Below are 13355 nucleotides of genomic sequence, written 5' to 3'. Positions count from 1 at the left end.
CCGTTGACCCATGTTTCCGTTCTAAGGACTGTGCTGTATCAGGGCCTTTGTTTTTAACATTTGGGAATGGGTCTCGGTATAGTGAACAATTCATATTTAGAAGTGGTTTTCGGAATTTCAATACATATGCTTCAAGCGGCTCCTGTTGCATTGCTATACTAACGGCAAGCACCAGAGTCAGGTTTAAGATCACCGGCCTATGTCGTGAAATTTATTGTCTATGCAGCAGCAAAACAGTGCAATACATAATGTTAGAGAAGAAACGTGAATTGCGGTATGAATATGCACATAAAATAGTTAAATTAATTAAGTTGTTCAAAACAAAAACAGAAATATTAAATGTAGTGAGGAGCTGTTCATGGGTTCAATGTCCATTCAGAAATCGGATAGCAGAGGGGAAGAAGCTGTTCCTGAATCGCTGAGTGTGTGTCTTCAGGCTCCCGTACCTCCTCCCTGATGGCAGAGGGGAAGAAGCTGTTCCTGAATCACTGAGTGTGTGTCTTCAGGCTCCCGTACCTCCTCCCTGATGGCAGAGGGGAAGAAGCTGTTCCTGAATCGCTGAGTGTGTGTCTTCAGGCTCCCGTACCTCCTCCCTGATGGCAGAGGGGAAGAAGCTGTTCCTGAATCACTGAGTGTGTGTCTTCAGGCTCCCGTACCTCCTCCCTGATGGCAGAGGGGAAGAAGCTGTTCCTGAATCGCTGAGTGTGTGTCTTCAGGCTCCCGTACCTCCTCCCTGATGGCAGAGGGGAAGAAGCTGTTCCTGAATCGCTGAGTGTGTGTCTTCAGGCTCCCGTACCTCCTCCCTGATAGTGGCAATGAGAAGTACAGTACTGTGCAAAAGTCTTATATATAGCTAGGGTGCCTAAGGCTTTTGCACAGTACTGTATTTGTCAACGTGCAGCAGAGAGCGAGTTTTTAAATCTGGCAGGGACAAAGGATGTTGGGAATGGCGAGGGTGGGGCGCTGGCGGAGGGGTGTGGGACAGGTGGCAGAGAAGGAGTGCCAGGGGTTGGTGGGGGTGGTGTAGATGCAAGCCCTGAGGCATCAGACAAGGGCATTTGATTCTAAACAATTGGTTTATTGAACATTACAGAATGTCTCTCTGGTGCTTCCCACTCCCTTCCCCTTTTCCCAACCGTGATTCCCCTCTCCCTGCCCACTTCCCACTGTCAGTCCACGATAGAGACCCATATCAGAATCAAGTTTATCATCACTCACATATGTTGTAAATTTGTTTTTTTTTTGTGTGGCAGCAGTGCAGTGCAATGCATAAAATTATCATAGTAATGTGCAGAAGTCATGCCTGAGATTTTTGCACAGAACTGTAGGTCAGAAAGGCTCTAAGATGGTCCACATTCATCACTTGCTGAAATGCTTTTTGCAGGTGGAGCATCTACAGAGTATAGCAGCGGAGCTGAATAAAGAGAACAGTTACCTGCAGGGCCAGTTGAAGCAGTGGCAGAGTCCGCCTACAGATAAAGAGGTGCCCACGGATTGTCAACAGCAAAGAGACCTTCATGATGATCTCCTCGCAAATATCCAACAGCAAGGTATGATAGAACAGTCCAGCACAATACAGGCCATTAGGCCTACAATGTGTTGTTGTTATTTATTGAGCTACAGCGCCAACAGATCCTTCCAGCCCTTCCAGCTGCGCTGCCCAGCAATCCCCCGATTTCACTAGCCTAATCACGGGACAATTTCCAGTGGCTGTTTAACCTACCGACCGGTCAGTCTTTGGACTGTGGGAGGAAACTGGAGCACGTGGAGGAAACCTGCACGGTCGCGGGGGAGCGTACAAGCTCCTTACAGGCAGCGGTGGGGATCGAACCGACCTTTTAACCTACTCCAAGATCAAACAAACCCTCCCTTCCCCATAGCCTGCCATTTTTCTATCATCCATTTAAGAGTCTCTTAAATATCCCCAATATATCTATATTCCTGGCAGGGCATACCCCACCACTCTCTGTAAAACCTCTGACATCCCCGCCCCCTTTATACTTGCCTTTAAAATGATGCCCCCCTCATATCAGGTCATTTCCGCCCTGGGAAAAAGTCTCTGGCTGTCCACTCGATCCATGCCTCTTATCATCTTGGACTCCTCTATCAAGTCACCTCTCATCCTCCTTCACTCCAAAGAGTAAAGCCCCAGCTCGCTCAACCTATCCTCATGAGAAACGCTCTCCGATCCAGGCAACGTGCTGGTAAATTTCCTCTGCGCCCTCTCTAAAGCTTCCGCATCCTTCCTATGATGATGCATGCGGACATGCGGAACCGAGACCAACAAAACTCTGGTTAGACCACAATTGGAGCATAGAGCTGCAACATTACCCTGCCGTTCTTGAACTCACCCCCCCCCCCCCATCTAATGAAGGCCAACACTCCAGGCGCCTCCTTAACCACCCTATCAACTTGTGCGGCAACTTCAAGTGATCTATGGGTACGGGCCCCAAGATCTTTTCGTTCATCAGCACTGCAAAGCGTCCTACCAGTAACCCCGTACTCTCACAAGTGCTGCTCAGTATCATCTGAATTAGCTTTACTAATCATTGACGATGTGCCGGAGGGAGATGGTGCTGAAATCCTTTAATTGAAACTTTGTTCAGAGATCAGTGCCAGCATTTCAGGGGGAAGTGTCTCCTGTTAAATCGGTTCTCATATAGAAGAGTACAGTACAGGAGCAGGCCATTCAGCCCACAGTATTGTGCTGTACCAACTAAAAAGCAAAAGGCATCCAAACACTTATCCCTCCTACCTACACCATGTTCATATCCCTCCATCTTCCTCACATCCATGTGCCTGTCCAAACATCTCTTAAAAGCCTCTAATGTATTTGCCTCCACCACCATACCAGGCATCCAGCACTCCCTGAGTTAAAAAAAAACTTACCCTTTCAACCTACCCCCTCTCACCGTCAATGCATGCCCTCTGGTATTAGTCATTTCAACCCTGGGAAACCGATGCTCCCTGTCCACTCCATCCGTGCCTCCATAATCTTGTAAACCTCTATCAGATCTCCTCTCACCTTCCGGCACTCCAGAGAAAACAACCCAAGTTTGTCCAGCCTCTCGTGACAGCACAGGCCCTCTAAACCAGGCAGCATCCTGGTAAACCTCCTCTGCCCCCTCTCCAAAGCAGCATCCTTCCTACACAGTTGAGGGGCAACCAGAACTGTATGCAATACTCCAGATGTTGCCAAACCAGAGTTTCAATGTAGATTCCTGACTTTTGAACTCAGTGCCTCGACTGAAAAAAGCAAACTTTCCATAAGCCTCCTTAACCACCTTATCGACCTGTGTAGCCACTTCCAAGGAGCTGTGAACTTGGATCCCAGGATCTCTCTGCTCAACAACAAGTCAAGTTCAACAATGTAGAAGGGCACCCGTCGGCTGTTAGGTTGACATTCTACACGTACAAAAGCTGGATGAACTCAGCAGGTCGGGCAGCACCTGTTGAAGCAAGCAGTCAACGTTTCGGGCCGAGACCCTTCGCCGGGAGGGTCGACTGCTCGTTCCCACGGATGCTGCCCGACCTGCTGAGTTCACCCAGCTGTTGTACGTGTCGATTTGACCACAGCATCTGCCGTGTACTTTGTGTTTAGGTTGACGTCCTGTGCCTTGGCAGAAAGCCAGCGGCCTGTGATGCAGATTTTCCTTCTGTCTGGAATGTAAATAGTGAGAGAATCCTCACATCCTGTTTCACAGCCAAATCTGCTTTTACAGTCATTGGAAAGTACAGCCCTTCGGCCCATCTAGCCTGTCGAGACATTCAAGCTTTCTGCTCCCATTGACCTGTACCAGGACCACAGCCCTCCATACCCCTAACTATCCAAACTTACCTTAAACATACAAATCGAGCTTACCTGCACCAATTCTGCTGGCAGCTCGTTCCACACTTTCACCACCCTCTGAGTGAAGGAGTTCCCCTCATGTTACATAGAAATATAGAAAACCTACAGCACAATACAGGCCCTTCGGCCCATGATGCTGTGCCGAACATGTACTTACTTTAGAAATCACCTAGGGTTACCTATAGCCCTCTATTTTTCTAAGTTCCATGTACCTATCTAGGAGTCTCTTAAAAGACCCTATCATATCCACTTCCACCACTGTCGCCGGCAGCCCATTCCACGCACTCACCATTCTCTGCATAAAAAATTTACCCCTGACATCTTCTCTGTACCTACATCCAAGCACCTTAAAACTGTGCCCTCTCATGTTAGCCATTTCAGCCCTGGGAAAAAGCCTCTGACTATCTACACGATCAATGCCTCTCATCATCTTTTATACCTCTTTCAGGTCACCTCTCATCCTCTGCTGCTCCAAGGAGAAAAGGCTGAGTTCACTCAACCTATTCTCATAAGGCATGCTCCCCAATCCAGGCAACATCCTTGTAAATCTTCTCTGCACCCTTTCTATGGCTTCCATGTCCTTCCTGTAGTGAGGTGACCAGAACTGAGCACAGTACCCCAAGTGGGGTCTGACCAGGGTCCTATATAGCTACAACATTACCTCTTGGCTCTTAAACTCAATCCCACGGTTGATGAAGGCCAATGCACCGTATGCCTTCTTAATCACAGAGTCAACCTGCACAGCAGTTTTGAGTGTCCTATGGACTCAGACCCCCCCCAAAATCCCTCTGATCCTCCACACTGCCAAGAGTCTTGCCATTAATACTATATTCTGCCATCATATTTGACCTACCAAAATGAACCACTTCACACTTATCTGGGTTGAACTCCATCTGCCACTTCTCAGCCCAGTTTTGCATCCTATCGATGTCCCGCTGTAACCTCTGACAGCCCTCCACACTATTCACAACAGCCCCAACCTTTGTGTCATCAGCAAATTTACTAACCCATTCCTCCACTTCCTCATCCAGGTCATTTATAAAAATCACAAAGAGTAGGGGTCCCAGAACAGATCCCTGAGGCACACCACTGGTCACCGGCCTCCTAATGCGGGCCAGGATGAAGAGGTCAATACTCCCCAATGCCATTAGGCTTTACAATTCTACCGCCAGGACTTAAGAACTTTTTAAAAGCTATTATTAATGCTTTTTGAGATGGTGATTTAGATGCATATCACATTTTTTTTACTGAGTTAAGTATTGTATGTAATTAGTTTTGCTACAACAAGTGTATGGGACATTGGAAAAATGTTGAATTTCCCCATGGGGATGAATAAAGTATCTATCTATCTATCTATCTATGCAGAATATGACCCGTCTACAACCACTCTTTGCTTTCTGTGGGCAAAGCAATGTTCCCTTGGATCCCATGCCTCCTTACTTCCTCAATAAGCCTTGCATGGGGTACCTTGTCAAATGCCTTGCTGAAATCCATATACACTACATCTACTGCTCTGCCCTTGACAAAGCCATGCTGACTATTCCTAATCATATTATGCCTCTCCAAATGTTCATAAATACTGCCTCTCACGATCTTCTCCATCATCTTACCAACTACTGAAGTAAGACTCACTTGTCTATAATTACCCGAGCTATCGCTACTCCCTTTCGTGAATAAAGGAACAACATCCACAACCCTCCAGTCCTCCGGAAACTCTCCCGTCTCCATTGATGATGCAAAGATCTTTGCCAGAGGCTCAGCAATCTCCTCGCTCACCTCCCACACAAGCCTGGAGTATATCTCATTCGGTCCCAGTGAGTTATCCAACTTGATGCTTTCCAAAAGCTCCAGCACATCCTCTTTCTTAATGTCTATATGCTCAAGCTTTTTACTCCGCTAAGTCATCCCTACAATCGCCAAGATCCTTTTCTGTAGTGAATACTGAAGCAAAGTACTCATTAAGTATCCCTGCTATCCCCTCAGGTTCCATACACACTTTTCCACTGTCACACGTGATTGGTCCTATTCTCTCACATCTTATCCTCTTGCTCTTCACATACTTGTCGAATGTCTTGGGGTATTCCTTAATCCTGATCGCCAAGGCCTTCTCATGGCCCCTTCTGGCTCTCCTAATTTCATTCCTTCCTGCTAGCCTTATAATCTTCTAGATCTCTATCATACACTAGCTTTTTGAACCTTTCGTAAACTTTTCTTCTTGACTGGATTTTCAACAGCATTTGTACACCATGGTTCCTGTACCCTACCATACTTTCCCTGTCAGTGGAACATACCTATGCAGAACGCCACGCAAGTATCCCCTGAACATTTGCCACATTTCTGCCGTACATTTCCCTGAGAACATCTGTTCCCAATTTATGCTTCCAAGTTCCTGCCTGATAGCTTCATATTTCCCCTTACTCCAATTAAACACTTTGCCAACTTGTCTGTTCCCATCCCTCTCCAATGCTATGGTAAAGGAGGTAGAATTGTGTTCACTATCTCCAAAATACTCTCCCACTGAGAGATCTGACACCTGACCAGGTTCATTTCCCAATAGCAGATCAAGTACAGCCTCTCCTCTTGTAAGCTTATCTACATATTGTGTCAAGAAACCTTCCTGAACACACCTAACAAACTCCACCCCATCTAAACCCCTTGCTCTAGGGAGATGCCAATCAGTATTAGGGAAATTAGGATCTCCCACCATGACAACCCTTTCCAGAATCTGTCTCCTTATCTGCTCCTAGATGTCCCTGTTACTATTGGGTAGTCTATAAAAAACACCCAGTAGAGTTATTGACCCCTTCCTGTTTCTAACTTCCACCCACAGAGACTCAGTAGACAATCCCTCCATGACTTCCTCCTTTTCTGCCTCCCTCCCTGTCCTTTCTGAAACATCTAAAGCCTGGCACTCCAAGTGGCCTTCCGAACTATCCAAATCTCTGTAATAGCCACAACATCATAACTCCCAAGTACTGATCCATACTGTAAGCTCATCTGCTTTGTTCATGATACTTCTTGCATTAAAATAGACACATCTCAAACCATCAGTCTGAGCGCATCCCTTCTCTATCACCTGCCTATCTTCCCTCTCGCACTGTCTCCAAGCTCTCTCTATTTGCCAGCCAACCACCCCTTCCCTCCAAACTTCAGTTCGGTTCCCACTCCCCAGCAGTTCTAGTTTAAACTCTCCCCAGTAGCCTTAGCAAACCTCCCTGCCAGGATATTGGTCCCCCTGGGATTCAAGTGCAACCCATCCTTTTTGTACAGGTCACACCTGCCCCAAAAGAGGTCCCAGTGATCCAGAAATCTGAATCCCTGCCCCCTGCTCCAATCCCTCAGCCACACATTTATCCTCCACCTCACTCCGTTCCTATAATCGTTGTCACTTGGCACATGCGATCAAAAAACCAGGCAGTCAGCGGTGAACTCGCCTTCCGCATTCTCCTTGATGTCTCAGTCTTCCTCGTCCCAGTCCAGTAATTTAATCAACTCCTGCAAAGTTGTCACACAGGCCTTGCCTTTCAACAAGTAAGACCATAATATATAGGAATAGAATTTGGCCCATTGAGTCTGCTCCACCATTTCATCATGGCTGATCCAATTTCCCTGTCGTCCCCAATCCCCTGCCTCCTCCCTTCATGCCCTGGCCAATCAAGAATCAGTCAGCCTCTACCTCAGATATACATAAAGACTTGGCCTCCACAGCCACCTGTCACAAAGAATTCCACAAATTTACCACTCTCTGGCTAAAGAAATTCCTCCTCATCTCCGTTCTAAAAGGACGCCCCTCTATTCTGAGGCTGGTTCTCTCACCTTAGGAAGCATCCTCTCCACATCCACTCTATCGAGGCCTTTCAACATCCGATAGGTTTCAATGGGGTCAGCCCTCATTCCTCTGAATTCTGGTGATTACGGGCCCAGAGCCATCAAACGGTCTTCATATTGATAAGCCGTTCAGTCCCAGAATCATTTTCGTGAGCTTCCTTTGAACCCTCTCCAATGTCAGCACATCCTTCCTTAGATACGGGGCCCAAGACTGCTCACAGTAAAGAGGAGTAAAAAACATAGCCCTTGAATTAAGCGCATTCCTGTGAGAATTTAGCACCAAGTGATTCTATGATTTGACAGATAAAACCCATTTTTAACACTTCTTTATTTTTAAGACGCTGCCCAGATCACAGCAAGGAAGATGCAGGCGGACCTGGAGGCTTTGAAACGAACTGTGCAGAAGAAAAACGAGGAAGTTGACCATAATCTCCTCGCGTACGCGGATTTGCCGAATGGACATCGAGAAGCCGAGAGAGCGGGGCCCGCCACCGCAGAGTCGCCGCCTCCTCGGGCAGAGCCGGAGAACCGAGGGGTGGCTGAGGGTTGCGAACCAGAGCCCTCGGCTGATCGGTTAGCCACGGAAGCTGAACGGGGCCAGGCTGACCCCGGCCAGGGGTCAGATTATGGTGGCCTGCTCGCGGGTCCCTTGGCGAGGTCGAAAAGCGGAGAACTTGTAACGAGGATCAACCCGGCAGAGCTCGCCGCGAGAATACGGAGGAGCCGCCAGTTCCGACATCACCTGTCCGTGGCGTTTGACGAAACGGAGTATGAGCCGTACGGACTGCCTGATGTCGTGCAGAAAGGTGAGTGCTCATGAAGTGATAAGACCATAAGAAACAGGAGCAGGAGTCGGCCATCCGGCCCGTCGAGCCTGCTCCGCCATTCAATAAGATCATGGCTGATCTGGCCATGGGCTCATCTCCACCTTTTCTCCATAACCCTCAATTCCCCTACTATGCAAAGATCTATCCACCCTTGTCCTAAATATATTTACTGAGGTAGCCTACACTGCTTCATTGAGCGCAGAATCCCACAGATTCACCACTTTGGGGAAAAACAGTTCCTCCTCATCTCCATCCTAAATTTACTCCCCCAAATCTAGCATAGACTAGGGCTGTGATCCCTAGTCTAGTCTCTTCTACCAGTGGAAACAACTTTCCTGCATCTATCTTATCTATCCCTCTATAATTTTATATGTTTTGATAAAATCTCCTCTCATTCTAATGAATTCCAGCGGATATAGTCACAGGTGACTCAATCTTTCCTCATAGTCTAACCCCCCTCATCTCTGCACTGCCTCCAAAGTCAGTATATCCTTCCTCGAGTAAGGAGACTAAAACTGCACAGAGTACTCAAGGTACGGCCTCACCAGTGCCCTGTACAGTTGCAGCATAACCTCCCTGTTCTTAACTTCAATCCCTCTAGCAATGAAGGCCAACATTCCATTTGCCTTCTCGATAGCCTGATGCACCTGCAAACCAACCTTTTGTCATTCATGCACAAACGCTCCCAAGTCCCTCTGCACAGCAGCATGCTGCAATCTTTTACCATTTAAATAATAATCTGCTCTTTCATTTTTCCTTCCAAAGTGGATGTCCTCGCATTTACCAACATTGTACTCCATCTGCCAGACCCTTGCCCACTCACTTAACCTATCTATATCCCTCTGCAGACTCTCCGTATCCTCTGCACAATTTGCTTTTGCACTCAATTCAGAGTAATCAGCAAACTTAGATACACTACACTCGGCACCCTCTTCCAGACCGTGATCAGTTGCAGGCCCAGCATCGACCCCTGTGGCACACCGCTCACCACCAATTGCCAACCAGAGTAACACCCATGTATCCCAACTCTGCTTTCTATTAGTTCGCCAACCATCTAATCATGCTAATACGTCACCCCCAACTCTATGCATCCTTATCTTAAGGATAAGTCTTTTATGTGGCACCTTATCGAACACCTTCTGGAAATCCAGTAACCCAGGAAAAGCACAGTCCAGGCTTCATAAGAGATAGGAACAGAATTGTGCCATTTAGACCATCGGGTCTACTCTACCATTCGATCGTGGCTGATATATTTTCTCCCTCAACCCCATTCTCAAAAGATCAAAGTAAATTTATTATCCAAGTACGTATACAACCCTGAGATTCATTTTCTTGCAGGCGAGCTCAATGAATCCGTAAAATAGTAACCATAACAGAATCAATGAAAGATCGCACCAACTTGGGTGTTCAACCAGTTCTCCTGCCTTCGTCCCGTAGCCTTTGATACCCTTATTAATTAAGTACCTTCCGCTTTAAACATACCCAGTGACTTGGCCTCCACAGCCCTCTGTGGCAATGAATTCTGCAGATTCACTGTCCTCTGGCTAAAGAAATTCCTCCACACCTCTGTTCTATAGGGGTGTCCTTGTATTCTGAGGCTGTGCCCTCTGGTCCTCAACTCCCCCCCACTATACTGCACACTGACATTAGTCCAGGGAAGTTACTTTGATTTAGGAAATTGTATTAAATATCCCTTGTAAAAGTCAAGTAACAAAGAAAGTTGGGCACTTGATACATGGTTATGACTGACTATAATAGACCATAAGACATAGGAGCAGAATTAGGCCATCTAGCCCATCGAGTCTGTTCTGCCATTCAATCATGGCTGATCCTTTTTTCCCCTCCTCAGCCCCGCTCCCCAGCCTTCTCCCCGTAACCTTCAATGCCACGTCCGATCAAGAGCCTATCAATCTCTGCCTTAAATACAGCCAACGACCTGGCCCCCACAGGTAACAAACTCCACAAATTCACCGCCCTCTGGCTAAAGAGATTTCTCTGCATCAGTTTTTTAAATGGACTCCCCCTCTATCCTGAGGCTGTGCCCTCTTGTCCTAGACTCCCCCATCATGGGAAACATCCTCTCCACATCCACTCTGAAACCAACATTCGAAAGGTTTCAATGAGATTCCCCCCTCATCCTTCTGAATTCCAGCGAGTACAGACCCAGAGCCATCAAACGTTCCTCGGATGATAACCCTTTCATTCCCGGAATCATCCTTGTGAACCTCCCCTGGACCCTCTCCAATGCCAGCACATTTTTTTCTCAGATGAGGAGCCCAAAACTGTTCACAATACTCAAGGTGAGGCCTCCCCAGTGACTTATGATGGAGCCACACAGAAGCTGCGACTGGGAAATATAAAAGTGTTAAAGGTTATCGTTACTTTTCACATGTGCGTCAAAACATACCGTACAATGAAATGTGTTGTTTGCATCAACAACCAACACAGTCCGTGGATTGCGCTGGGGGGGGCAGCCTGCAAGAGCCGCCACTCTTCTGGCGCCAACATAGCACGCCCTCCCCCTGACTGTGCATCTCTGGAATGTGGGAGGAGATCCACGCGGTCAGGACGAGAACGTGCAAACTCCTTACAGGCGGCGGCGGGGATTGAACCCCGATTCAGCGATCGCTGGCGCTGTAAATCGATGGGCTAAACGCTACGCTTCACACCACACCTTTCACACAGCAGACCTTCAGGAGAGGGAGTCCAGGAGACTCTGACCCTCCTGGCATGATTCAACACAAGCGATTTGCCACAGTGAAGTCTTCCAGGGACGCCTACCCTGGAGGAGTTTAAATCTTCCCTTTGATGGGAGTTCAGTGAAACCCTCTCTTGCTGCTCCCCCCCGTGATGCCTGCTGCTCTCCGACTGTCACTCTTTCCCCTTCCCCCACCTCTTAAATCTACTCCTCATCTTTTTTCTCTCCAGTCCTGCCGAAGAGTCTCGGCCCGAAATGTACTTATTTCCTACAGATGCTGCCTGGCCTGCTGAGTTCCTCCAGCATTTTCTAAGCGTTGCTCAGATTTTCTCTTGTTTGTGATTTACTACACTTTCATTTGCTGTAATCACATCCTTTAACATTCAGAATATTGCCAGGAAAATTCACAAAATTACATATTTGCAATAGTAGACCATCCCAACTTGCAGGACCCCTTTAAATAGTCAATATTGGTGTCTGTTCCAAAAGCCTCTTGAGTCCCTCCCAGGAACCCAAAGTATACCCGTTTTTGTTACAGTGTTGAGGGACTGTTTTCTGCAGTCCTGAAGAAAGGTCTCGGGCCGAAACATCAACTGTTTACTCTTTTCCATAGATATTGCCTGCCTGCTGAGTTCCTCCAGCATTTAGTGTGTGTTGCTTTGAATATACAACCAACCAAATTGTGGCGGCCAAACGATTTCCGCTAGCCTGCGATTGCTACGGAGCTGTTATACTTGCCCCCCCCCACCCCACCCCACCCCCAGCTCAAATGATAGCTCCAAAAGTGTGATAGAGTGGTCAACAAAAGATGTGCCATCTATCAGTGCCGATCTACAAACTGCAATGAACAAAGCATGAAGACGGAACTTATTCCCTTTGCTTTTGCCGCGCCCCCCTCATGTAACTAACTACTATAATAACCATAATAAACCGTTATTGAGAGGTCAGCAAAAGGTATGACGTTCGCCTGGTCCCAATCTACAAACTGCAATGAACAAAGCATGAAGACGGAATTTATTCCCTTCGCTTATGCCACACCCCAACTAACGTGACTCGTTACCACAATGAACGCGCATCACAGAGTACAATGCAGGGCTCCTACATGGATGTTCGGTGACCAAATAGATCTGTCCTGACCTGTGATTAAGTAGCAGGGATACACCTCCTAAGAGCAGGAATGTTCATCGATTGTCTTCCCCGTGTAGTTTCAATGGGACAAGATCAGAATGTCCTACGCCCTTCGCTAGCCACAAAGTATCAGCTGGAAGTATTGACATGCCAGCCTCCGCTTGTGCCAAGATGAGGCCTCCCTCAGGGTGGAGGAGCAACACCTTATATTCCGTCTGGGTAGCCTCCAACCTGATGGCATGAACATCGATTTCTCCTTCCGCTTAAAAAAAAACTTCCCTCCCCCTTTCCCTCTTCTATTCCCCACTCTCGCCTTTTACCTCTTCTCTCCTGCCTATCACTCCCCTCCTCCGTCCCTTTCTCCTGCGGTCCTCCCTCCTCTTCTATTGGATGACTTCTTCTCCAGCCGTTGACCTTTCCCGCTCACCTGGTTTGACCTTTCAGCTAGTTCTCCCTCCCCTCCCCGCACCTAATTCTGCCATCTTCCCCCTTCTTTCTCGGTCCTGAAGAAGGGTCTCGGCCTGGAACGTTGACTGTTTATTCATTTCCATAGGTGTTGCCTGACCCGCTGAGTTCCCCCAGCACTTCGAGTGGGTTGCAGTTGGAAGATCAATTGTGTACAAATTTTATTTCCCTAAGACTGGTTCTCATTGAGTTAACAAATTAAGAGTGCGTTCCATTATTAATATAAAATCTTCCACATCTTCTGCTTTTAAAATTGGAGGATTTTCTTTGACCTATTTTGACCAGTTGGCCCCAGATAGTGGTGATACCACAGGTTGAAACTTGCTCTGTCAACGTGGCTTTTCTGTGTGTGTGTGTGTGTGTGTGTGTGTGTGTGTGTGTGTGTGTGTGTGTGTGTGTGTGTGTGTGTGTGTGTGTGTGTGTGTGTGTGTGTGTGTGTGTGTGTGTGTGTGTGTGTGTGTGTGTGTGTGGTTTTTTTTTAACTAATTGAGTAATTTATTCGAAGATGTGTATCTCAGTTGGTTGGGTTAAGTCCTTCTCCGATCCTGGCGATTTGCTT

At 47.4% G+C, this 13355-nt stretch overlaps 1 protein-coding gene across 3 annotated transcripts in view; it reads left to right on the top strand.

The window, feature by feature from the left end:
- The window catches only part of LOC140717626 (uncharacterized), a 129369-nt gene that overhangs the window by 87533 nt on the left and 28481 nt on the right, over nt 1–13355 (top strand). For all 3 annotated transcript variants that reach the window (XM_073031213.1, XM_073031215.1, XM_073031212.1), the window contains exons 13-14: nt 1385–1550; nt 8017–8484. In XM_073031213.1, coding sequence (XP_072887314.1) covers nt 1385–1550; nt 8017–8484 — 634 coding nt within the window. The remainder of the gene's footprint in view (nt 1–1384; nt 1551–8016; nt 8485–13355) is intronic.

Source organism: Hemitrygon akajei, chromosome 28 (genome assembly GCF_048418815.1).
Source record: "Hemitrygon akajei chromosome 28, sHemAka1.3, whole genome shotgun sequence".
NCBI classification, from domain to species: Eukaryota; Metazoa; Chordata; class Chondrichthyes; order Myliobatiformes; family Dasyatidae; genus Hemitrygon; species Hemitrygon akajei.
The sequence above is the reverse complement of the archived record's forward strand: the minus strand, read 5'-3'. Positions and strand labels throughout refer to the sequence as shown.